This window comes from Elephas maximus, chromosome 21 (genome assembly GCF_024166365.1).
Source record: "Elephas maximus indicus isolate mEleMax1 chromosome 21, mEleMax1 primary haplotype, whole genome shotgun sequence".
Taxonomy (NCBI): domain Eukaryota; kingdom Metazoa; phylum Chordata; class Mammalia; order Proboscidea; family Elephantidae; genus Elephas; species Elephas maximus.
The window spans coordinates 7,793,512-7,817,691 of NC_064839.1; the positions used below are offsets into that span (position 1 = coordinate 7,793,512).

A 24,180-nucleotide genomic window follows, 5' to 3' on the forward strand; every position below is an offset into this window, starting at 1 on the left:
AATTCACTTAACGATGACTAGCGATTTCCCCAAACAACCCTGGATAAGTCACAAACACTATACTGCAGTCTCTGCTTTGCATGGCAGTAAGAACTTCCCCCCACAAAAGGCCATGCAAGCTGAACCATGCAATCTTAACAATCAATGGAAAACATCACGATTGTTCTGTGACCTTTAACGTTTTTGTCAAAACATTAATAATGCTCTCACTGAGATGGAACTAACATGGCACCATAGACAGAAGCACCACACCATCCCTCCACAGCAAAGACCCAAAACACTAAGTAAAACAGAGACAAATGTCAATCCCAGTAACCCTAAGCATCAAATGAGATAAAGAACTCTACCACGCACTGAATGGAATAAGAAACTGACATGAACAGAGAGTGAGGAGAGATAGGAACGGGGGTGCCCTATTGGCTAACACAACATGGATTCGCCATCTCGGACTCTGGCGGACAGGGAATAGGGGAAAGCAGCCTCATGGAGCTCCCAGCAGGAGCAGAGCACCTGTAACCAGTGATACATGCTTTCCCACCCCCCATGCTTTTTCCTCCTGCTCAGCCTCCACCATTTCCCAGTGGGCTGAGTGACTGCGGCCCAGGAGGCACTGGCTCCGTGCTGCTTGGATTTGCCCCAACCACACTGGCAAGATCCTACAGTGCCATTTTGTTGTTGCTGGTGTTGCTTTTTTTGGCTTCTTTTGGTTTCTTCCATGCCTCTCACCTCCTTCCCCTCCTTTCTCTGGAACACCTGGCTCTGTGTGCCATCTTTGCTTATTCTTGACAGGCTCTGAAGTGCCGCTTGGCTGGTGAACTGATTCCCCGGTCTGCGCCGCTGTGCTGAGGGGATCCCAGGACCTTTTTCGTTTTGTTTTTCTTTTTCTTTTCACAGTTTGGGGGCCCCTTTTAGCCAGGTTGTACTGCGTGCCTTGAGAGCTACTTCCCTGGTCTGTGCAGCTGCATTGGTCGGATTCCTGGGGGCATTTTTCTTTCTTTTCTTCAGTTCTCAGTTTCTCATTTCTCTCTACCCCTTTTCCTGTGTCCTGAATACCTGGCGCTGTGTACCACCTCTGCCACTTCTAGCCAGGCTGTACTGGGTGGCTTGGGAGCCACTTCCCTGATCTGCACAGCTGCACCAGTGGGAACCCTCGGTGCTTTTTTCTTTTTTACTGTTACTTTTTCTTTTTCTTCATTTCTCAGTTTCTCATCTCTCTCTACTTCTTTTCCTATTTCCTGAATACCTGGTACTATGCGCTATCTCTGCCCCTTCTAGCCAGGCTGTAACTACAAGGCTTGGGAGCCGCTTCCCTGGAGCCAGTGGGATCCCTGAGGGCCTTTCTTTTTTGTTTTAACTTACTTTTTCTTTTTCTTCATTTCTCAATTTCTCATCTCTCTCTGCTTTCCTTCTTCTCCTGTGTCCTGAATACCTGGCGCTGTGTGCTACCTCTGCCCCTTCTAGTGGGCTGCACCCTAGGGCCTGGGAACCACTTTCCTGGTTGCTGGTGGTATCCCTGGGGGTATTTAAAAAATTTTTTAAATTTACTTATCTTCTCCTCTTTTTCCTTTGTTTTTCTCCATTTCTTGGTTTTTCATCTCTCCACTACTGTGGCAAGCTCCCTGTGCACTTTTTTTGTTGTTTGTTTTTTGGCCCCTGTTTCTCTCTCCACCTTCTCCTTTCCTATACCGTTCCCATATTAGCTTCACACATCACAACTTCCCCCTCTCTCCTGCCTACCTGCACCACGTGCTGAACATTACACCCCCAACCAGCACAGGCACAACCTACTAGAACCTGCCTGCACTGACCCTTGGCTTACCCTGTCAGCCTCGGTACGTGCCAGAAACAAACCATCCCAGCCCCACCCCTTCAGCTGGATCTGCCCTGCTGTACCATAGCTGAGTGACTGGCCCACTGGATAAGGAGGTAAAAAGTGTCGTGACCACTGACGAGCAAACAACAAAGAACGCACAGCCCGCCTGCTCAGACATAACCAAATAAAACAAAAAAGCAGGACAAAACAAAAAAATCTACAATCGATAAAAAAAATAACTACTGAATGTCCCAAAGACAATATCAAACATACAGAAAAACAGGACAGGATGGTTCCAGTAAGCGTTCAAAATAAAATATCAGATGACTTTCCAGTAGAAGAAAAGGCACTAGAACTATGTGGTAGGGAATTCAAATCTCTAATATTCAGAGCGGAAACCCTGGTGACGTAATAGTTAAGAGCTATGGCTGCTAACCAAAAGGTCGGCAGTTCGAATCTACCAGGCACTCCTTGGAAACTCTATGGGGCAGTTCTACTCTGTCCTATACGGTCACTATGAGTTGAAATCGACTCGACGGCAACAATTTTTTTTTTTTTTAATATTCAGAGCTATCTGAGAGTTGGAGCAAAAAGCAGACAAAAATGAGGAAAAAACAGGCAAATTCATAGAAAAGGCAGACAAATTCATGGAAAATACAGAAAAAACAATGGCATAATTCAGGAAACTAATACAGGAAAAAAATGTCAAAAATGAATTCACAACTAGAAATCATACAGAAACAACAATTAGAAACCCAAAAGATAAACAAGTTTTGAAAACAACAGTGTCAGGTCTGAGGAGGAGGTCTGAAACAATGGAAGACAGGATCAGCGAAACTGAAGACAAAAACTTGGATACAACTTTGAGGAAAAATCAGAAAAAAGAACGAAGAAAAAAAAGAAACCCTGAGAATTATGTGGGATACAATCAAAAGCAAAAATCTGTGAGCAATGGGAGTTCCAGAACAGGGGGCAGAAAACAGAAAACACAGAGAGGATCACTGAAGAACTGCTGAGAGAAAACTTCCCTAATATCATGAAAGATGAAAAGCTGACCAACCAAAAAGCTCTATGAACCCCATATAGGACAGACCCCAAAAGAAAATCACCAAGGCATTATCATAATCACACTCGCTAAAACCAAAGACAAAGAATCCTGAGAGTAGCTTGAGAAAAACAAAAAGTCACATACAGAGGGGAAACAGTAATATTAAGCTCTGATTACTTGGCAGAAACCAAGCAGGCAAGAAGTCAATGGGACGAAATATATAAAACCTTACAAGGAAAAAATTGCCAATCAAGAATAATATATCCTGCAAAACTCTCATTCAAATATGATAAACATAAATTAAGGGAATATGTAAAAACCAAACCAAACTTACAAGAATTATTAAAGGGAGTCTTTCAGTTTGAGAACAAACAACATCAGATGGCAGACTGAATCTAGGATCCCACCAGCCAGATAACAACCTAGGAAATGACCTCTCAAGGACTGTTCGAAATGAAAAGATTTAGAACAGGGAACCAGAGAGGTTGATCTGTAAATAACAATACTGTCATAACAATGAAAGAGGGAATAAATGGTATAGGTATAGAACTTTCTAATGGAGAGGAAGGCAAGGTGATACCAAGTAATAGTAGACTGGTTCAAACCTAGGAAGATAAGGGTAATTTTCAAGGTAACCACAAAGAAAGTTAACAAACCTACTCACCAAAATAAAGAAGAAAAACAAAGTCTCTGTAAAAACAAAAGAAAAGGAAAAAAAAAAATCCAAAAGCAAAAGGAATTCAGCAAAGGAGAGTAAGAAGAACAAAGAAAATGTCTGCACCACCAAAAAAAAAAAAAAAAAGCATTAAAAAATGACCGCAATAAACTCACACCTATCAATAGTGACACTGAATGTAAATAGCTTAAAGGCACCCATAAAGACAGACTGACAGAATGGATAAAAAAATAAGATCCATCAATATGGTATCTACAAGAGACACACTTTAGAAACAAAGACGTAAATTTATTAAAAATCAAAGGATGGAAAAAAGTTTATCAAGCAAACAGCTACCAAAAAAAGCAGGAGTGGCAATACTAATCTCAGATCAAATAGACTTTAAAACAAAATTCACCATAAAAGAAAAAGAAGGCCACTATAAAATGATTAAACAGATGATCCATCATAAAGACTTAAACATAATAAACATCTATGCACCTAATGACAGGGCTCCAAAATACATAAACTCTAACAGCACTGAAAAGAGAAATTGACAGTTCCACAATAATAGCAGGAGACTTCAACACACCACTCTCAATAAAGGACAGAACATGTAGAAAGAAATTCAACAAAGATACAGAAGCTCTAAAGGATACAACCAGCCAACTTGACCTCCTAGACATATATATAACGCTCCACCCAAAAGTTGCAAAGTACATATTCTTTTCCAATGCACATGGAACATTCTCGAGAATAGACCACATCTTAGGCCACAGAGCAATCCTCAACAAAATCCAAAACACTGAGATAACACAAAGTATCTTTTCTGACCACAGTGCCATCAAAGTAGAAACTAACAAAAGGAAGAGCAAGGAAAAAAAATCAATCACATGGAAACTGAATAAAAACCTGCTTAAAAACCCCTGGGTAATAGAAAAAATCAGAGATGGTATCAGAAAATTCCTAGAATCAAATGAGAATGAAAACACATCATACCAAAACCTCTGGAATACAGCAAAGGCAATGCTCAGATGTCAATTTATAGCACTAGATGCCTGCATCAAAAAACAAGGGGCAAAAGCAAAACATTAGCTACACAGCTTGAACAAACAGCAAAAGAACAGCAAAAGAAGCCCACAGCCACCAGAAGAAGGGAAATAATAAAGATCAGGGCAGAAATAAATGAAACAGACAACAGAAAAACAACAGAATCAACAAAACCAAAAGTTGATTCTTTACAAGGTTCGCCAAAAGCGACAAACCACTGGCCAAACTGACAAAAGAAAAACAGGAGAGGACTCACATAACCCAATGAAGAAATGAAATGGACGGGGGCCAAGATGGCTGACTAGGTAGACCCTACCTCGGATCCCTCTTGCAACAAAGACTCTGAAAAACAAGTGAATCCATCACATACATGACAATCTACGAACCCTGAACAACAAACACAGATTTAAAGAGTTGACCTGAGTGACAGAGACGGAGAACGAACAACTATGGGGAAGAAGGGACTGTTTTCAGAGCCTGGAGCCAGCGTCCCAGTCAGGTAACCTTGGCGCCGGGCTTAGGACTGGGCGCAGTGGAGCTGAACACAACATCCTGTGATGGCGCAAACACGGGGCGCAGCCCTACTCCCCTGAACTGACCTCGGGAGGGGGGCCAGCCGGTCAGCGCGGATGGCGCGGTGGCGTGGCTGGCAGGAGGAAAAGTCGCCGGGAGGCAGCGACTGGTTTTGGAGCCGGGAGTGCAGCGTCCCAGCAGGGGAACCTTGACGCTGGGCTTTGGACTGTCAGCAGAGGAACTGACCACTGACCGCGGCTTCTGCGGGCCTGACCCTCGGGGGCAATCCCTACCCAGCCAGCACACATAGGCGACACGCCCCTCGGGAATCTCAGATAAAAGAGTCATCCCAAGCAAGATAAGTAACTTCGTCTACATTCCGGGGTGCTACTCTCTCCTGTTTTTCTGAACCCTCCCCTCCCCTTCCAGGCGGCTTCATTAATATTGCAATTTCCTGAGCCAGAGAGAGAACGGCTCTGCGGATTTTCTTTTCCCTTTTTTTTTTGGTCTTTTCCTAACCCATTCTTCCGGCCTGAGAGAAGCAACCACAAAAAACCCAGGGACCCAAAATCCTTCCCTAATTGGACTAAAAATACAGAACTAGCTCCAGCCAAGCATATGTGATCCACAGTCTCGGGCTTTCATCCCTACAGGGAACAAGGTGGCTATTATAATGCAAAGGCAATTCTGATAGGGATCTGACTGCATTTTTTTCTGGTGGATTTACTGGAAAGACAAGTTTCCCAGGTCTGATATCTCTGCTTATTCAACAGAGCCCTCACTGACCCACAACAGGGAACTGAGGGCTGAAGCTCCCCCCAGACCATCTTAGGGGTATAAGGAGGGTGACACCTACCAATCTGTAGAGGTACTTGCATTGGGGGCCTAAGGTACAGCTGCAGAGCCCACCCACCAAGGTGCTTTAGGAATAGAGACACGCCTACCTCACTGGCACTTGGGGGAAGCCTGTCAGCATCCTGACCCCCCTGGAGTGTGAACCCCAGCTGCTACTAGAATCTGCTGCATGCAACTATCACCACTACTTCTCAAGGTGCATAGGTGACAGGGTGCATCACACACTTGATGACCCAAAATCAGATTCTACTCAAGAATAGTGAATGGACTCAGACATATATATCTGGTAACAGCCCAAACCAGCTGGTAATAGGTCGTAAGTAAGTCAAGGGATACAACAATCAAGACAGCACAATCTAGTAGCCCATCCACGTATATTGAAAGAAAACAAAACAAGATAAGACTCAGTGAGCAAATATAGAATAAATCACTACAATATCTTAGTCATGGCTCGGAGACAGCAGTCGATATCAAACCACGTAAAGAAGCAGACCATGACTGCTTCTACAACCCCCCAAACAAAAGAATCAAAATCTTTCCCAAATGAAGGCACAAACCTGGAATTATCAGATACAGAATATAAAAAACTAATTTACAGAATGCTTCAAGACATCAGGGATGACCTCAGAAATGAAATAAGGCTATCTGCGGAAAAAGCCAAGGAACACACTGATAAAACAGTTGAAGAACTCAAAAAGATTATTGAAGAACATAGTGGAAAAATTAATAAGTTGCAGGAATCCATAGAGAGACAGCATTCAGAAATCCAAAAGATTAACAATAAAATTACAGAATTAGACAACACAATAGGAAGTCAGAGGAGCAGACTTGAGCAATTAGAATGCAGAGTGGGAAATCTGTAGGACCAGGGAATGAACACCAACATAGCTGAAAAAAAATCAGATAAAAGAATTAAATAAAAAATGAAGAAACCCTAAGAATCATGTGGGACTCTATCAAGAAGGATGACTTGCGTGTGATTGGAGTCCCAGAACAGGGAGGGATGACTGAAAACACAGAGAGAATACTTGAAGATCTGCTGACAGAAAACTTCGCTGACATCATGAAAGACGAAAGGATATCTATCCAAGATGCTCATCGAACCCCATTTAAGATTGATCCAAAAAGAAAAACACCAAGACATATTATCATCAAACTTGCCAAAACCAAAGATACACAGAAAATTTTAAAGCAGCCAGGGATAAAAGAAAGGTCTCCTACAAGAGAGAATCAGTAAGTTCAGACCACTCAGCAGAAACCATGCAGGCAACAAGGCAATGGGATGACATATACAGAGCACTGAAGGAGAAAAACTGCCAGCCAAGGATCATATATCCAGCAAAACTCTCTCTCAAATATGAAAGCGAAATTAAGATATTTACAGATAAACACAAGCTTAGAGAATTTGCAAAAACCAAACCAAAGCTAAAAGAAATACTAAAGGAAATTGTTTGGTCAGAAAACCAGTAATATCAGATACCAGCACAATACAAGGTCACAGAACAGAACATCCTGATATCAACTCAAATAGGGAAATCACAAAAACAAATTAATATTAATTAAAAAAAAAATGCTCAAAACAGGGAATCATTGAAGTCAATATGTAAAAGATCACAATAATCACAAAGAGGGACTAAATACAGGTGGCAAAGAACTGCCATATGGAGAGGGATACAAGGCGATACAGGACAATACAAGTTAGGTTTTTACTTAGAAAAATAGGGGTAAATATTAAGGTAAACACAAAGGGTATAAGAACTCCATAACTCAAAATAAAAACCAAGAAAAATGTAAAGACTCAGCAAACATAAAGTCAAATACTATGAAAATGAGGAACACACAATTTACAAAGAAAAACGTCTCAGCACAAAAAAGTAAGTGGAAAAATGAAATTGTCAACAACACACATAAAAAGGCATCAAAATGACAACACTAAACACATACTTATCTATAATTACGCTGAATGGAAATGGACTAAATGCACCAATAAAGAGACACAGAGTCTCGGACTGGATAAAGAAACATGATCCGTCTATATGCTGCCTACAAGAGACACACCTTAGACTTAGAGACACAAACTAAAACTCAAAGGATGGAAAAAAATATATCAAGCAAACAATAAGCAAAAAAGAGCAGGAGTAGCAATATTAATTTCTGACAAAATAGACTTTAAAATTAAAGCCACCACAAAAGATAAAGAAGGACACGACATAATGATAAAAGGGACAATTGACCAGAAAGATATAACCATATTAAATATTTATGCACCCAATGACAGGGCTGCAAGATACATTTAACAGAACTGAAAAGTAAGATAGACACCTCCACAATTATAGTAGGAGACTTCAACACACCACTTTCGAAGAAGGACAGGACATCTAGTAAGAAGCTGAATAGAGACACGGAAGACCTAATTACAACAATCAACCATCTTGAACTCAACGACTTATACAGAACTCTCCACCCAACTGCTGCAAAGTATACTTTTCTTTGTGGTGCACATGGAACATTCTCTAGAATAGACCACATATTCGGTCATAAAACAAACCTTTGCAGAATCCAAAACATCGAAATATTACAAAGCATCTTCTCAGACCACAAGGCCGTAAAAGTGGAAATAAATAACAGAAAAATTAGGGAAGGGAAATGAAATACTTGGAAACTGAACAATACCCTGCTGAAAAAAGACAGGGTTATAGAAGACGTTAAGGAGGGAATAAAGAAATTCATAGAATGCAACGAGAATGAAAATACTTCCTATCAAAACCTCTGGGACACAGCAAAAGCAGTGCTCAGAGGCCAATTTATATCGATAAATGCACACATACAAAAAGAAGAAAGAGCCAAAATCAGAGAACTGTCCCTACAACTTGAACAAATAGAAAGTGAGCAACAAAAGAATCCATCAGGCACCAGAAGAAAACAAATAATAAAAATTAGAGCTGAACTAAATGAATTAGAGAACAGAAAAACAATTGAAAGAATTGACAAAGCCAAAAGCTGGTTCTTTGAAAAAATTAACAAAATTGATAAACCATTGGCCAGACTGACTAAAGAAATACAGGAAAGGAAACAAATAACCCGAATAAGAAACAAGATGGGCCACATGACAACAGACCCAACTGAAATTAAAAGAATCACATCAGATTATTACAAAAAATCGTTCTCTAACAAATTTGCAAACCTAGAAGAAATGGATGAATTCCTAGAAAAACACTACCTACCTAAACCAACACAATCAGAAGTAGAACAACTAAATAGACCCATAACAAAAAAAGATTGAAAAGGTAATCAAAAAAACTCCCAACAAAAAAAAAGCCCTGGCCAGACGGCTTTACTGTAGAGTTCTACCAAACTTTCAGAGAAGAGTTAACACCACTACTACTAAAGGTATTTCAAAGCATAGAAAATGACGAAATACTACCTAACTCATTCCACGAAGCCACCATATCCCTGATACCAAAACCAGTTAAAGACATCACAAAAAAAAGAAAATTACAGACATATATCCCTCATGAACATAGATGCAAAAATCCTCAACAAAATTCTACTCAATAGAATTCAACAACATATCAAAAAATTAATCCACCACGACCAAGTGAGATTTATACCAGGTATGCAAGGCTGGTTAACTATTAGAAAAACCATTAATGTAATCTACCATATAAATAAAACAAAAGACAAAAACCACATGATCTTATCAATTGATGCAGAAAAGGCATTTGACAAAGTCCAACACCCATTTATGATAAAAACTATCAGCAAAATAGGAATTGAAGGAAAATTCCTCAACATAATAAAGGGCATCTATACAAACCCAACATCACTCTAAATGGAGAGAGCCTGAAAGCATTTCCCTTGAGAACGGGAACCAGACAAGGATGCCCTTTATCAGCACTCTTATTCAACATTGTGCTAGAGGTCCTAGCCAGAGCAATTAGGCTAGACAAAGAAATAAAGGGCATCCTGATTGGCAAGGAGGAAGTAAAATTATCTCTCTTTGCAGATGACATGATCTTATACACAGAAAACCCTAAGGAATCCTCCAGAAAACGACTGAAACTAATAGAAGAGTTTGGCAGAGTCTCAGGTTATAAGATAAACATACAAAAATCACTTGGATTCCTCTACATCAACAAAAAGAACATCGAAGAGGAAATCACCAAATCAATACCATTCACAGTAGCCCCCAAGAAGATAAAATACTTAGGAATAAATCTCACCAAAGATGTAAAAGACCTATACAAAGAAAACTACAAAGTACTAGTACAAGAAACTAAAAAGGCCCTACTTAAGTGGAAAAACATACCCTGCTCATGGATAGGAAGACTTAACATAGTGAAAATGTCTATTCTACCAAAAGCCATCTATACATACAATGCTCTTCCAATCCAAATTCCAATGACATTTTTTAATGTGATGGAGAAACAAATCACCAACTTCATATGGAAGGGAAAGAAGCCTCGGATGAGCAAAGCATTACTGAAAAAGAAGAAGAAAGTGGGAGGCCTCACTCTACGTGATTTCTGAACCTATTATACAGCCACAGTAGTCAAAACAGCCTGGTACTGGTACAACAACAGACACATAGACCAATGGAACAGAATTGAGAACCCAGATAGAAATCCATCCACATATGAGCAGCTGATATTTGACAAAGGCCCAGTGTCAGTTAATTGGGGAAAAGATAGTCTTTTTAACAAATGGTGCTGGCATAACTGGATATCCATTTGCAAAAAAATGAAACAGGACCCATACCTCACACCATGCACAAAAACTAACTCCAAGTGGATCAAAGACCTAAACATAAAGACTAAAACGATAAAGATCATGGAAGAAAAAATAGGGACAACCTTAGGAGCCCTAATACAAGGCATAAACAGAATACAAAACATTACCAAAAATGACGAAGAGAAACCAGATAACTGGGAGCTCCTAAAAATCAAACACCTATGCTCATCTAAAGACTTCACCAAGAATAAAAACACCACCTACAGACTGGAAAAGAATTTTCAGCTATGCCATCTCCGACCAGCGCCTGATCTCTAAAATCTATATGATTGTCAAAACTCAACCACAAAAAGACAAACAACCCAATCAAGAAGTGGGCAAAGGATATGAACATGCACTTCACTAAAGAAGATATTCAGGCAGCTAACAGATACATGAGAAAATGCTCTCGATCATTAGCCATTAGAGAAATGCAAATTAAAACTACGATGAGATTCCATCTCACTCCAACAAGGCTGGCTTTAATCCAAAAAACACAAAATAATAAATGTTGGAGAGGCTGCGGAGAGATTGGAACTCTTATACACTGCTGGTGGGAATGTCAAATGGTACAACCACTTTGGAAATCTATGTGGCGTTATCTTAAACAGTTAGAAATAGAACTACCATACAACCCAGAAATCCCACTCCTCGGAATATACCCTAGAGAAATAAGAGCCTTCACACAAACAGATATATGCACACCCATGTTTATTGCAGCTCTGTTTACAATAGCAAAAAGCTGGAAGCAACCAAGGTGTCCATCAACGGATGAATGGTTAAATAAATTGTGGTATATTCACACAATGGAATACTACGCATCGATAAAGAACAGTGACGAATCTGTGAAACATTTCATAACATGGAGGAACCTGGAAGGCATTATGCTGAGTGAAATTAGTCAGAGGCAAAAGGACAAATATTGTATAAGACCACTATTATAAGATCTTGAGAAATAGTATAAACTGAGAAGAACACATACTTTTGTGGTTAGGAGCGGGGGAGAGAGGGAGGGTGGGAGAGGGTTTTTTACTGATTAGTTAGTAGATAAGAACTGCTTTAGGTGAAGGGAAGGACAATACTCAATACATGGAAGGTCAGCTCAACTGGACTGGACCAAAAGCAAAGACGTTTCCGGGATAAAATAAACTGAATGCTTCAAAGGTCAGCGGAGCAAGGGCAGAGGTTTGGGGACCATGGTTTAAGGGGACTTCTAAGTCAATTGGCAAAATAATTCTATTATGAAAACATTCTGCATCCCACTTTGAAATGTGGCGTCTGGGGGCTTAAATGCTAACAAGCGGCCATCTAAGAAACATCAATTGGTCTCAACCCACCTGGAGCAAAGGAGAATGAAGAACACCAAGGTCACACGATAACTAAGAGCCCAAGAGACAGAAAGGGCCACATGCACCAGAGACCTACATCATCCTGAGACCAGAAGAACTAGTTGGTGCCCGGCCACAACCGATGACTGCCCTGACAGGGAGCACAACAGAGAACCTCTGAGAGAGCAGGAGATCAGTGGGATGCAGACCCCAAATTCTCACAAAAAGACCATACTTAATGGTCTGACTGAGACTAGAGGAATCCCGGCGGTCATGGTCCCCAAACCTTGTTGGCCCAGGACAGGAACCATTCCCGAAGACAACTCATCAGACATGAAAGGGACTGGACAGTGGGTAGGAGAGAGATGCTGATGAAGAGTGAGCTATTTGTATTAGGTGGACACTTGAGTCTGTGTTGGCATCTCCTGTCTGGAGGAGGGATGGGAGGATAGAGAGTGTTGGAAGCTGGCAAAATTGTCATGAAAGGAGAGACTGGAAGGGCTGACTCATTAGGGGGAGAGCAAGCGGGAGTATGGAGTAAGGTATATATAAACTTGTATGTGACAGTTTGACTTGATTTGTAAATGTTCACTTGAAGCTCAATAAAATTAAAAAAAAAAAAAAAAGAAGAAATGAAATGTGGACGTTACAACAGACCCAACTGAATAAAAAGGATCGTAACAGAGTATTATGAAAAACTGTACTCCAAAAAATTTGAAAACCTAGAGGAAATGGAGAAATTTCTAGAAACATACTACCTACCCAAATAAACACAAAATGATGCTGAAAATCTGAACAGACCCATAACTAGAGAGAGAAAAGGTAGTAAAAAAGCTCCCAGCAAAAACAAAAAAAAGCCCTGGCCCAGATGGCTTCACTGCAGAATTCTACCAAACATTCAGTAAAGAGCTTATACCAGTACTACTCAAAGTATTTCAGAACACAGAAAAGGAAGCGATACTTCTGAATTCATTCAACGAAGCCAGCAGTTCCCTGGTACCGAAACCAGGCAAAGACACCACAAAAAAAGAAAGTTATAGACCATTATTTCCCACAAATATAGATGCAAAAATTCTCAACAAAATTCCAGTGAATAAAATTCAGCATCTTTCAAAAAAATAATACTGACCAGGTAGGATTCACACCAGGTATGCAAGAATGGTTCAACATTAGAAAATCAATCAATATAATCCACCACATAAAGAAAAGAATCATATGATCATCTCAATCGATGCAGAAAAGGCATCTGACAAAGTCCAACACTGATTCCTGATAAAAACTCTCAATAAAATAGGTACAGAAGGGAAATTCCTCAACATAATAAAAGGCATCTATACAAAACCAACAGCCAAGATCATTCTTAATGGAGAGAGGCTGAAAACATTACCGTTGAGAAGAGGAACAAGACAGGGATGCCCTTTATCACCACTCCTATATAACATCGTGCTGGAAGTCCTAGCTAGAGCAGTAAGGCAAGAAAAAGAAAGGGCATCCAAATTGGTAAGGAAGAAGTTAAACTGTGCCTATTTATAGATATGATACTATATATAGAAAACCCAAAAGACTCTATGAGAAAACTATGGGAACTAATAGAAAGGTTCAGCAGAATAGCAGGATAGAAGATAAACATACAAAAATCAGTTGGATTCCTATGCACCAATAAAGAGAATAAGGAAAAGGAAATCAGGAAAACACCACCATTCACTATAACCCTTAAAAAAAGAAAAACAACTTAGGAATAAATCTAACCAGGAATGTAAAAGACTTATACAAAGAAAACCCCAAAACACTACTGTAAGAAACCGAAAGAGATCTACATAAATGAAAAAACATACCACGCTCATGGATAGGTAGACTCAACATTGTGAAAATGACGATTGTACCCAACGCAATCTACAAATACAATGCAATCTCAATCCTTTAAAGAGATGGAAAAACTAATAATTAACTTTTTATGGAAAGGGAAGAGGCCCTAGATAAGTAAAGCACTACTGAATATAAAAAAGAATAAAGTAGGAGGACTTGCATTACCTGACCTCAGAACCTACTATACAGCTACTGTAGTCAAAACAGCCTGGTACTGATACAACAACAGATACATTGACCAATGGAACAAAACTGAGAACCCAGATGTAAATCCATCCACGTACAGTCACCTGATCTTTGACAAGGGCCCAAAGTCCATCAATGGGGAAAAGACAGTCTTTTTAACAAATGGTGCTGGCAAAACTGGATGTCCATCTGCAAAAAAATGAAATAGGACCCATACCTCACACCATACAAAAAAAAAACTAACTCAAAATGGATCGAAGACCTAAATATAAAGCCAAAAACTATGAAGATTATACAAAAAAAAAAAAAAAGGGATCAATGCTAGAGGCCCTAAAACATGGCATTAACAGGATACAAACTACATAAACTACATAACTACATAAACAACACATAAACTCCAGAAGATAAGCTAGATAACTGGGATTTTCTAAAAATTAAACACTTCTGCTCATCAAAAGCCTTCCCCAAAAGTGTAAAAAGAGAACCTACAGATTGGGAAAAAATTTTTGGCTATTACAAATCTGACAAAGGTCTAATCTCTAAAATCTATAGGAAAATCCAACACCTCTACAACAAAAAGACAAATAATCCAATTGAAAAACGGGCAAAGGAAATGAACAGACACTTCACCAGAGAAGACATTCCAGCAGCTAACAGACACATGAGGAAATGCTCGGGATCACTAGCCATTAGAGAAACGCAAATCAAAACCACAACGAGATACCATCTCATCCTGGAATTACTGGCACGAATCAAAAAAAAAAAAAAAAAAACCTAGAAAATAACAAATGTTGGAGAAGCTGTGGGCAGACTGGAACTCTTATGCACCACAGGTGGTAACGCAAAATATAACCATTTTGGAAAATGATATGGTGCTTCCTTGGAAAGCTAGAAATAGAAATACAATATGATCCAGCAATCCCACTCCCAGGAATATATCCTAGAGAAATAAGAGTCATCGCAAGAATAGACACATGCTCACCCGTGTCACTGCAGCACCGTTCGCAACAGCAAAAAGATGGAAACAACCTACATGCCTATCAACAGATGAATGGATAAACTATGGTACATACACACAATGGAATATCACGAAACAATAAAGAGCAATGATGACTCTACGAAGCATCTCACAACATGGGTGAATCTGGAGGGCATTATGCTGAGTGAAATAAGTCAATCACAAAAGCACGAATACTGCATGAAATCACCAACATAAAAATTCATGAAAAGGTTTACACAAAGAAACGATCTTTGATGGTTACAAGGGACGGGAGGGGTGGGGATGGAAAAGCACTAAATAGACAACAGACAAGCGGTAACCTTGGTGAAGGGTAAGACAGTACACAATACTAGGGAAGCCAGCACAACTTGTCCAAGGCAAGGTCATGGAAGCTTCACAGACACATCCAAACTCACTGAGGGACCGAACTGCTGGGCTGAGGGCTATGGGGACCATGGTCTCGGGGAACATCTAACCCAACTTGCACAATAGTTTATAAAGAAAATATTGATGAGTAGCATTTGGGGGATTAAAAGCCTGTGAGTGGCCATCTAAAATACTCCAATGGGAGCAAGGGAGAATGAAGAAAACTAAAGACACAAGGGATAGATTAGCCCAAAGGACTAATGGACCACAACTATCACAGCCTCCATCAGACAGTCCAGTACAACTACATGGTGCCTGGCTACCACCACTGACTGCTCTGAGAGGGATCACAATAGAGGGTCTCGGACAGAGCTGGAGAAAAATGTAGAACAAAAGACCAGACTTACTGGTCTGACAAGAGACTGGAGAAACCCTGAGAGTATGGCCCCAGGACACCCTTTCAGTTCAGTAATGAAGTCACTCCTAAGGTTCATCCTTCAGCCAAAGATTAGACAGCCCCATAAAACAAAACAAGACTAAAGGGCACACCAGCCCAGGGGCAAGGACTAGAAAGCAGGAGGGGACAGGAAAGCTGGTAATAGGGAACCCAAGGTCAAGAAGAGACAGTGTTGACATGTTGTGGGGTTGTTAACCAATGTCATAAAGCAATATGTGTACTGTTTATTGAGAAGCCAGTTTGTTCTGTAAACCTTCATCTAAAGTAAAAAAAAAAAACAAAAAAATGGTCTTACTGTTGGTCATAAACACATACCCGTACCCACTGCCATGAAATGGATTCCAACTCATAGCAACCCTAGAGGACAGAGTAGAACTGCCTGACAGGTTTTCCAAGGAGTGGCTGGTGGATTCGAGTGGCTGACCTTTTGGTTAGCAGCTGCGCTCTTAACCACTGTGCCACCAAAGCTCCATACACATTAAGGGAAATAAAGAAACAGTCAAACTAATATTCATTTAATACATCGCCATTTAAAATATAGGAACACTGACAAAGTGTTGCTTTTCTTTGTAAAACACTCATCAGGAGTAGTTTCAACAGCGCTTGTTTTCTTCGTATCACGTGGGGCTTGATGTGGTGCGGACGTCTTCTCTATGCCTTGGCAAACCGACACATTCCTAAGTCTGGATCAGCTCCAGGATTTATCCTTTGCGCTTTCAATGTCATGACGATGTCTCAGAGGAAGTGATGCTGGCAAAAAACTTCAAATTACTTCCTCTGAGACGCCATCATCCTTTCGTCCCGACCACTTTCCTTCCCTATGTCAATAGTCTGTCTTCACAGAGTTCCTCAGGGGGCACACCTCGAGTCTGCTGAATGGCAACAGTGTCAGTTTTCCCACAGGAAGTCATTTCTTCTGCAACGGCATTCATAGCTGACTTGCATTTTACTTCTAGCATTATCATTTTTGTTTTTGTTGTTGTTGTACTTTCATCTTTGTTGGCCAATCCCTCTTTTAATTATCCATTTCTGTGAAATGTCTCATGGGTTTAACTCTGGGAGACAAGGAGACAACACAACCACACACTTTGCTGTGTGTGCATGAAATGAGTAACAGATGCACAGTGACCAATTACTAACAGACTTTGAAAAAGTGATATGCCAGGGCACTGAGCATGATTTGCTTCTGTTGTTTCCACAGTGACTTTTGGACTAAGAGCTAACAGTGAAGTTTGTGCTTCATGCAATTATTCACAGTTAATACACCATGGCAACTAAAAGTTGCACATGTTCTTGATAACTATGCTAACTGAAAATCGTGTATTTCAGAAACATACAAAGTGAGGATGGCCTGTATTTGAAAGGCTCAACTATCTTAACTTACAATATTTCAAAGCAATATTTAAAAGTATTGTATTAGTATTTCAGGCCTCAGAATCTCTTTCACTCTCCTTATAAATTTTAATCCAGTGAGAGTCCCTTTTGGTGACTGCTCTTCACGGTGTTCCTGGTGAGGTACTTTTGAGTGGAGGGGCAGATGCTATTGTAGAGCTACACTAAATCAGTCACAATGAAAACAAAATTCTTTTTTGATAAATGTGTAACAGAGCATGCTGCTTGTGTGACAGATTTAATTACTATGCTAATCAGTACTTTGTTTCATTACTAGCTAGTGAAGGAAGGGGCTTTGTGTTGTTTTACAACTACGGATGGTAAATCTAATCTAAGTTGGCCTGCCTACAATATGCTCCACTTTGATAAAAGCAACTCAAAATGCATGCTCTGCCAGTGACAAGGTTCTGCCAAGTTCCCAGGACATTACTAGCAGCTTCCTTTAGTAAACTTAGACATAAACTTGATCTTTTTACAGGTAAGCACAAAGTTGATAGAAAAAAGCTGCTGAGAATTGTTTGTGTTGCTTCCCTGACCCCATGTATCTTTAATGATAGCAATTTAGGGGTTTTAGGAAACAAGTAGGGTAGGAATGGGAACCATGAAGTTTCAGCTGTAACCACTCAAATATAAGTTGAATGTACTAATTTTTTTTGTTGATCTCACAGTATGCAACTAGTAAGAAGTACCAAAATGATGAAATATTTCCATGTCTGATCTGTTAAATTATTTTAAACTGCCAGTGTTATTACGATGCTGAAAAAACACTTGAAAGCACATCTACCTAATAGAAAATGTGCTAATACACCCCAAATACTCAGTTTTTTTAATGCAAACAAAATACAGACGTCAGTTCATACTGACAAGGCCAGACTCTTCCACTGTATCAATCCAATAACAAATGCAAATATTTACCAGGTACTTTTCTGTGTCAATTACTATTCTAAGAATACAGAGATGAGGAAGATATAGTTTCTGCCCTCAGGAACCTTAGGGTTAAGTAGTTGATGGTATGATGATAACACGTAAGTACTGAAATGCTGATTTTTATTACAAAATCTTGATTAACTAGGATCTGAGCACTGACTACGAATGACTGTTAGAAAAATAACTTCCAGGTTATACCCCAGAGTTAAACCTAATGAAGCATAAGGCAAGCTTTTAGTGACTGTGGTGGTCATTAAGGCTGTTGAAAGATTCCCTTTTCTTCTAGGCACACAGTAGGACTGCTTTCTTATCTATAGATTTAGATGTGGCTAGGAATCCTCTGTTGGTCCATGAAACATGAGGGGAAGTAACAGCTCCTTCCAGGCAGAAGCATTAAAAGCCCTTGAGAGATCTGTCACATTTCCTTTCCCTATCTCAGTGATTTTTTTTTTTAATGTGGCAATAATAATACATTAAAGAAAATTTAATAAAATTTGAAGACCTTGCTTCTAGAAATTCATAAAAACCCAGTGCCCTCGAGTCGACGAGTCATATTAAGAAAATTAAACAGTCAAAACTCATTCTCCAAGCACTTACTGAGTACATACCATTTGCAGACACAATATGCTGCTCGGTACGGGGTGGCTAACGCAGGGAGGAACTCCAATGTGCTAAGAGACCTGTGAGGTAAGTTTCATTACAATGTGATGAGCATGATATTAAAGAACATGTAGAGAGGACCGTGCAGGCAGAGAAAGGAGCGCCAGGAGTCCACGCCATCAAGAAAGCACATAAAGAGAAGGTGAAGACTCAGGGGAGGAGAAGCACCTCCAGCAGAGAACAGAAGGCAAAATCATGAAGACATGAAAGAACAAGACATAAAGCTCTTTGAGGTCCAAAGTGGCTAAACCACAAGCACACATGACAAGAGTTCAGGCAAAAGAGACAAGCCTAGGCTATGTTGTGAAGGGCCTTAATGTCATATTAAGAAATTTGGACTTTATCCATTAAAGTTTTTTACTCAGGGAGAAGCGTGCTCCAAACTTAACAGGATGGCTTAGAGAGAAGGAACTAGAAGGCGTTCAGTTAGGCGGCTACTGAAGAAGTCAAAGGGAGAGGTGATGAGGGCGTAGAACCAGGGAGGTGTCAACTGGAAACAGACTAAAAACAGGAATGGTAAAACTATGATATCCCAACTCAAAATATTTATAAAAGCACTTAATAGAAGTATTTAATATGAAAATTAGACATGGATATGAAAACAACATAAAACTGAATATAGACCAAGACCAGAAGACAAGCAAAAATGAAATTACACGCATTATAGTAAGATTTATGACGATTTCTCTCTAAAATTGAATGTGATGTCCATACAAAATTTTTCTATGTTCAAGAAATTTCTGTAGATTTAAAGTTGGCAAAAGTAAATGGCAAAGTGAAAAAAGCTATGAAGCTGTGTCCAGTAGAAGAAACACCCAGGGAGTATCACCCCAGGAAAGGAAAAGAAAGTCTATTTCCCCTGTAACTCCTTCATGCCTACACAGCAGGTAAACTAGTTCCAGTTGTCAAGCTGCCCCCGCAGAAGTTACAGGTACAGTTTTTCTACTTTTCTTTTGCTGTTCACCACACTAGAAGTTCGTCCCTTGAAATGCCACACCAGGTACAGACATCACCGGCTGGGCTACACACTATTCAATGAATGATCAATGACATTCATAATCAAGACCTTTAGGCACTACCTGGTCCAGTAAATAGACTCAGTTCTATTTACTGGATTATAGCAACAGAAAAGCAGCAGACTGCATTTGATATTTTAATAAGGGTTGAAACAAAATGGGGTGGGAGAGGCGCTTTCTCTTAGAAAAAGTTAGTTATAAAAACCCTCAATAACCTAGAATTAGGGATATCTAACACACATGCTTTCCTCCCAGCATGGAGTTATTGAGGTTTTTAACCATACTTGAGATGGTTACTGCCGGGCACATGTGACCTTGACTATAACATGTACAATTCAGAGCCCAGGTATTTTAGTCACAAATAGCTTCTGTGCAGTATTATAATTTTTAACATTACATATTTAGCTTTAATAACAATTTGGCTTGGAGCCAGAGAAAATCATAAGGGGAAGCTCTAGAAATACTCTGTGGAAAATTTTTACAAACAATTAGCTAATATGTCCTGGAATGATTTAGGTACAATCCCAGAAAAAAGCACATTGAAATGAATGTTACGATATTCTATTAACTCAGTTCAACTTACACTACCCTAAAACTCCACCACCTGACAGATTCATCACTCCTTAGGGCAGCAGTGGAACCAAAGAAAAAGGGTTTTAAAGGAAAAATAAAGGCAACTCACTTGTACTGCATATTTGTAAAACTGCTCGGGAAGCTCTCCCAGCTCCTCCCTAGTTTTACAAGTGCTGGGAAACTCCTCAAGTCGGTCCAACTGCTCCACTTCAGCAACAGGGTATGGCTTCTCCTTTAAGACCTGAACAATCTGGAAACGGCACAGGCCTGTAATCAGCAAAGTATAGTGGGGCTTGGGCCAGTTACTGCCCACGACCTGGACCGCCAGTGCAGCCGTCCCAATCCTGAAAAACACAAAAAAAGTTGGTGTCATAAGCATTTATATGTAGAACAGGAAGTCACCTCAAAAACGGTCGCCATTTCTGAGATATTCATTAAATATCTCAAACAACATCTAAGATGTAAGTAAATTATTTCTCTAGTTAATTTAGCATCCGGTACGTGGTCTCTTAGGTCAGCTATGGAACAAAACAGTCCATCTCACTATAATCAGCACCTCTTTTAAAAATTAGCTAAACATTTGGATTATTTAAGCATAAAAATCTAAGCGTAAAAGCAGTTGCTTGATAATTACAGAGCTTATATTTATTTTGCCAACTAGGGATAAGGCAATCAATTTTACCCCAGAATAAATATTAGCATTTTAATCAGGTTTCAATATAAATAACAACATATAAACCAGTCTAAAAAATTTCTGTTCCGATACATTTTGCTGCTAACATCAAGCCAGTTGCCAGCTTTTTATATAATCAATTTATACAATGTCTACCTACTTGTCTTGTCTCAAACTCTCACAATCTGGGAATTAACACACATGCTCTTGAACACTGAATTTCTAAATGTAAGGGTTACACACTGGAGTCTTTAAGCTGTCGAGAACTGAAGAGAGCTAGAGAAAGACCCACAGTTCAAGAAGGTCAAATCCCAGTTCTGTTACATGTGGTAATCACTCCACCTAATACTCTTTGAAAAAGTTGTATATTATGTACGTCTTAGCTCCTTAACAGGACAGGAAACCCTGATCACGCCACACATAAATCAAATTCACAGAAAGGAAGTCTCACCCAAACTATACCAAAGTTACACAAAACTTAAAGATCAACACTCAGAAGATGCTTCCAGCGCCCAAATTAAAGTAACATTTTCTCTCCTCAGCCACAGAAAGGAAACTAGAATTAAATGAAGAAAACGGTAATACTGGAACTCCGCACCTGCCCATCTCAAGCACGCTGAGTCACACGCAAATGCAGCACGTGAATCCTGTAGTGAATCTGCTTACCTCTACACGCAGCTGGGGAGCTCTGGTGGCACAGCAGTTATGAGCTCACCGGCTAACCAAAGAGGTCAGCAATTCGAATCCACCAGCCGCTACTTGGAAACTCCATGGGCCAGTTCCACTTTGTCCTATAGGGTCACTATGAGTCAGCATCAACTCAACGGCAGTGGGTTTGGTTTTGGCTTATACATGAATTGAAATCAACTTAATGGTGTACAACAACAGTCAATAGTATGTCACATTACCCAATTCCTGAAAATCAACTCAGATTGTATGACAAAGTCAGCAATACTTAAACAGATTAAAGGCCATACGATATTCATCAATGTTTACACAATGCAGAAAGAGTTCAGCTTTGTGAACATCCAGACACGAAACTGGATCCCTGGCCTAAGGGGTTTAAAAACTAGAAACTGAGGAGAAACCACAGGGAGAGAACGATGAGGTAAATTCAAACCTCCAGACTGGGAGATAAATTTAATTATTTGGGGTAGGTCACTGTTAAAAAATGAGACCCAAAATGAGTTTTCTTACAAAGCAAGTTAAAAAATACTTTTGCTAACGGTGGAAAGGAGGATGTTCCAAACAAGAGTCACAGTCTGTCTCTCCTCCTTATGAGGTAAAATATACAAAGGTTTTAAAGGTGTTCCTGGTTCTTACCTGACATCACATACATTTTACTAGAATATACCCTCCTTAGAGAAAAACATGACCTATGAAATTAAAGGGCCAGAAACAGAATACCTGGTGAAGGACATCTGGGTGAAAAGCCTTGTTTGAAAGGATGGTGTTTAATGCAATTTTAGACAAATTCTATTGTATATTGGACTCTAGGTTTCATACATAAAAGTAGGCATTAAAATAAACAATATATTCAATCAATCTAATAAAACTTTCCTTCTATGACACACAAGAGACTTTATATTAAGTGTCTTAGTCGTCCAGTGCTGCTGTAACAGAAATACCACAAATGGATGGCTTTAACAAAGAGAAATTTATCTCCTCAAGGTAAAGTAGGCTAAAAGTGCAAATTCAGGGCATCAGCTCCAGGGGAAGGCTTTCTCTCTCTGTAGGCTCTGGAAGGAGGTCCTTGTCCTCAATCTTCCTGTGGTCGAGGAGCTTCTCAGGCACAGGGACCCGAGGGCCAAAGGACACGCTCTGCTCCTGGTGCTGCTTTCTTGGTGGTATGAGGTCCCCAACTCTCTGCTTGCTTCTCTTTCCTTTTATCTCTTGAGAGATAAGAGGTGGTGCAGGCCACACCCCAGGGAAACTCCCTTTACCTTGGATCAGGGATGTGGCCTGAGCAAGGGTATTACACCCTACCCTAATTCTTTTTAACCACAGGCAGAGATTATGATTTATAACACGTAGGAAAATCACAAAATGGAGGACAACCACACATGCCCTAACCAAACTGATACGTATCTCGGGGGGACACAATTCAATCCCTGACATCAAGTCAATCACCTTTCTCAACATCCCAGCTCTTCTATCACCATGTGCTTTATTAGCTGTAACCACAAAATCAATATTACTGATTTTGGAACAACAGATTCGAGAAGTTTCTTTCTTTTTGCGGAGTAGCTCCAGCAAACTGTACACTAATTACCCTGGTATGGTTACGGCTCAAAGAATTTTTGAAACTCCTAAAGGGGATCCACCTTCAGACACTGTAAAATTTTATAATTGGTATTATAATTGGCTACAATTGGTATGATCTGTGTAATCTGGAAACTGACTTCTTTATAGCACGAGTTCCAAAAGTATTTGAGAATCCTCAACTCTGATGACGGGAAAACCTAAAAGCAGTACTACTGGAAAAAGCAGGTTCCAAGAAAACGATGTTATGCAAGTATCTAAGCTCTGGTCTATATGCCGAGCACTTTTTTTTAACTTTAAAGCCCCTTGTTTCTCTTGGAATCCTCAATCTTCCAAGTCTCTTCCAAGTCCCTTCAGATGTCAGAAGGCAGGACCTCTTCACTCCCCACCACCACCTCTCCCCCGATTTGGGGAATGACAATACCACTAACAAAGGGGTTTAGAAGGCTCTGCAGTTCACAGACGCTTTTGCAGTATTGTTTAATGGTATTCTTCCCTTCAATTTTAAGAGGAAAGTACTATCTCCTCATCACAAGTGAGCAACTGGGATTGAGAAAGGGTAAACCTAGCTAGCTACCCATGGTTACAAGCCTACCACTCACTGTAGAAACAATTAATGCTCTTGGCTGCTAATGCAAAGGTTGGAGGTTCGAGTCTACCCAGAGGTGCCCTGGAAGAAAGGCCTGGAGATTAGTTCAGAAAAAACAGCCTTTGACATTCCTATGGAGCACAGTTCTACTCTGACACACGTGGGGTTGCCATGAGTCAGA

At 40.0% G+C, this 24,180-nt stretch overlaps 1 protein-coding gene across 1 annotated transcript in view; it reads right to left on the bottom strand.

Annotated features, from left to right (window-relative positions):
- Positions 1-24,180, bottom strand: part of LONP2 (lon peptidase 2, peroxisomal) — a 114,458-nt gene that overhangs the window by 84,417 nt on the left and 5,861 nt on the right. The window contains exon 2 of the mRNA XM_049864927.1: positions 20,585-20,819. Coding sequence (XP_049720884.1) covers positions 20,585-20,819 — 235 coding nt within the window. The remainder of the gene's footprint in view (positions 1-20,584; positions 20,820-24,180) is intronic.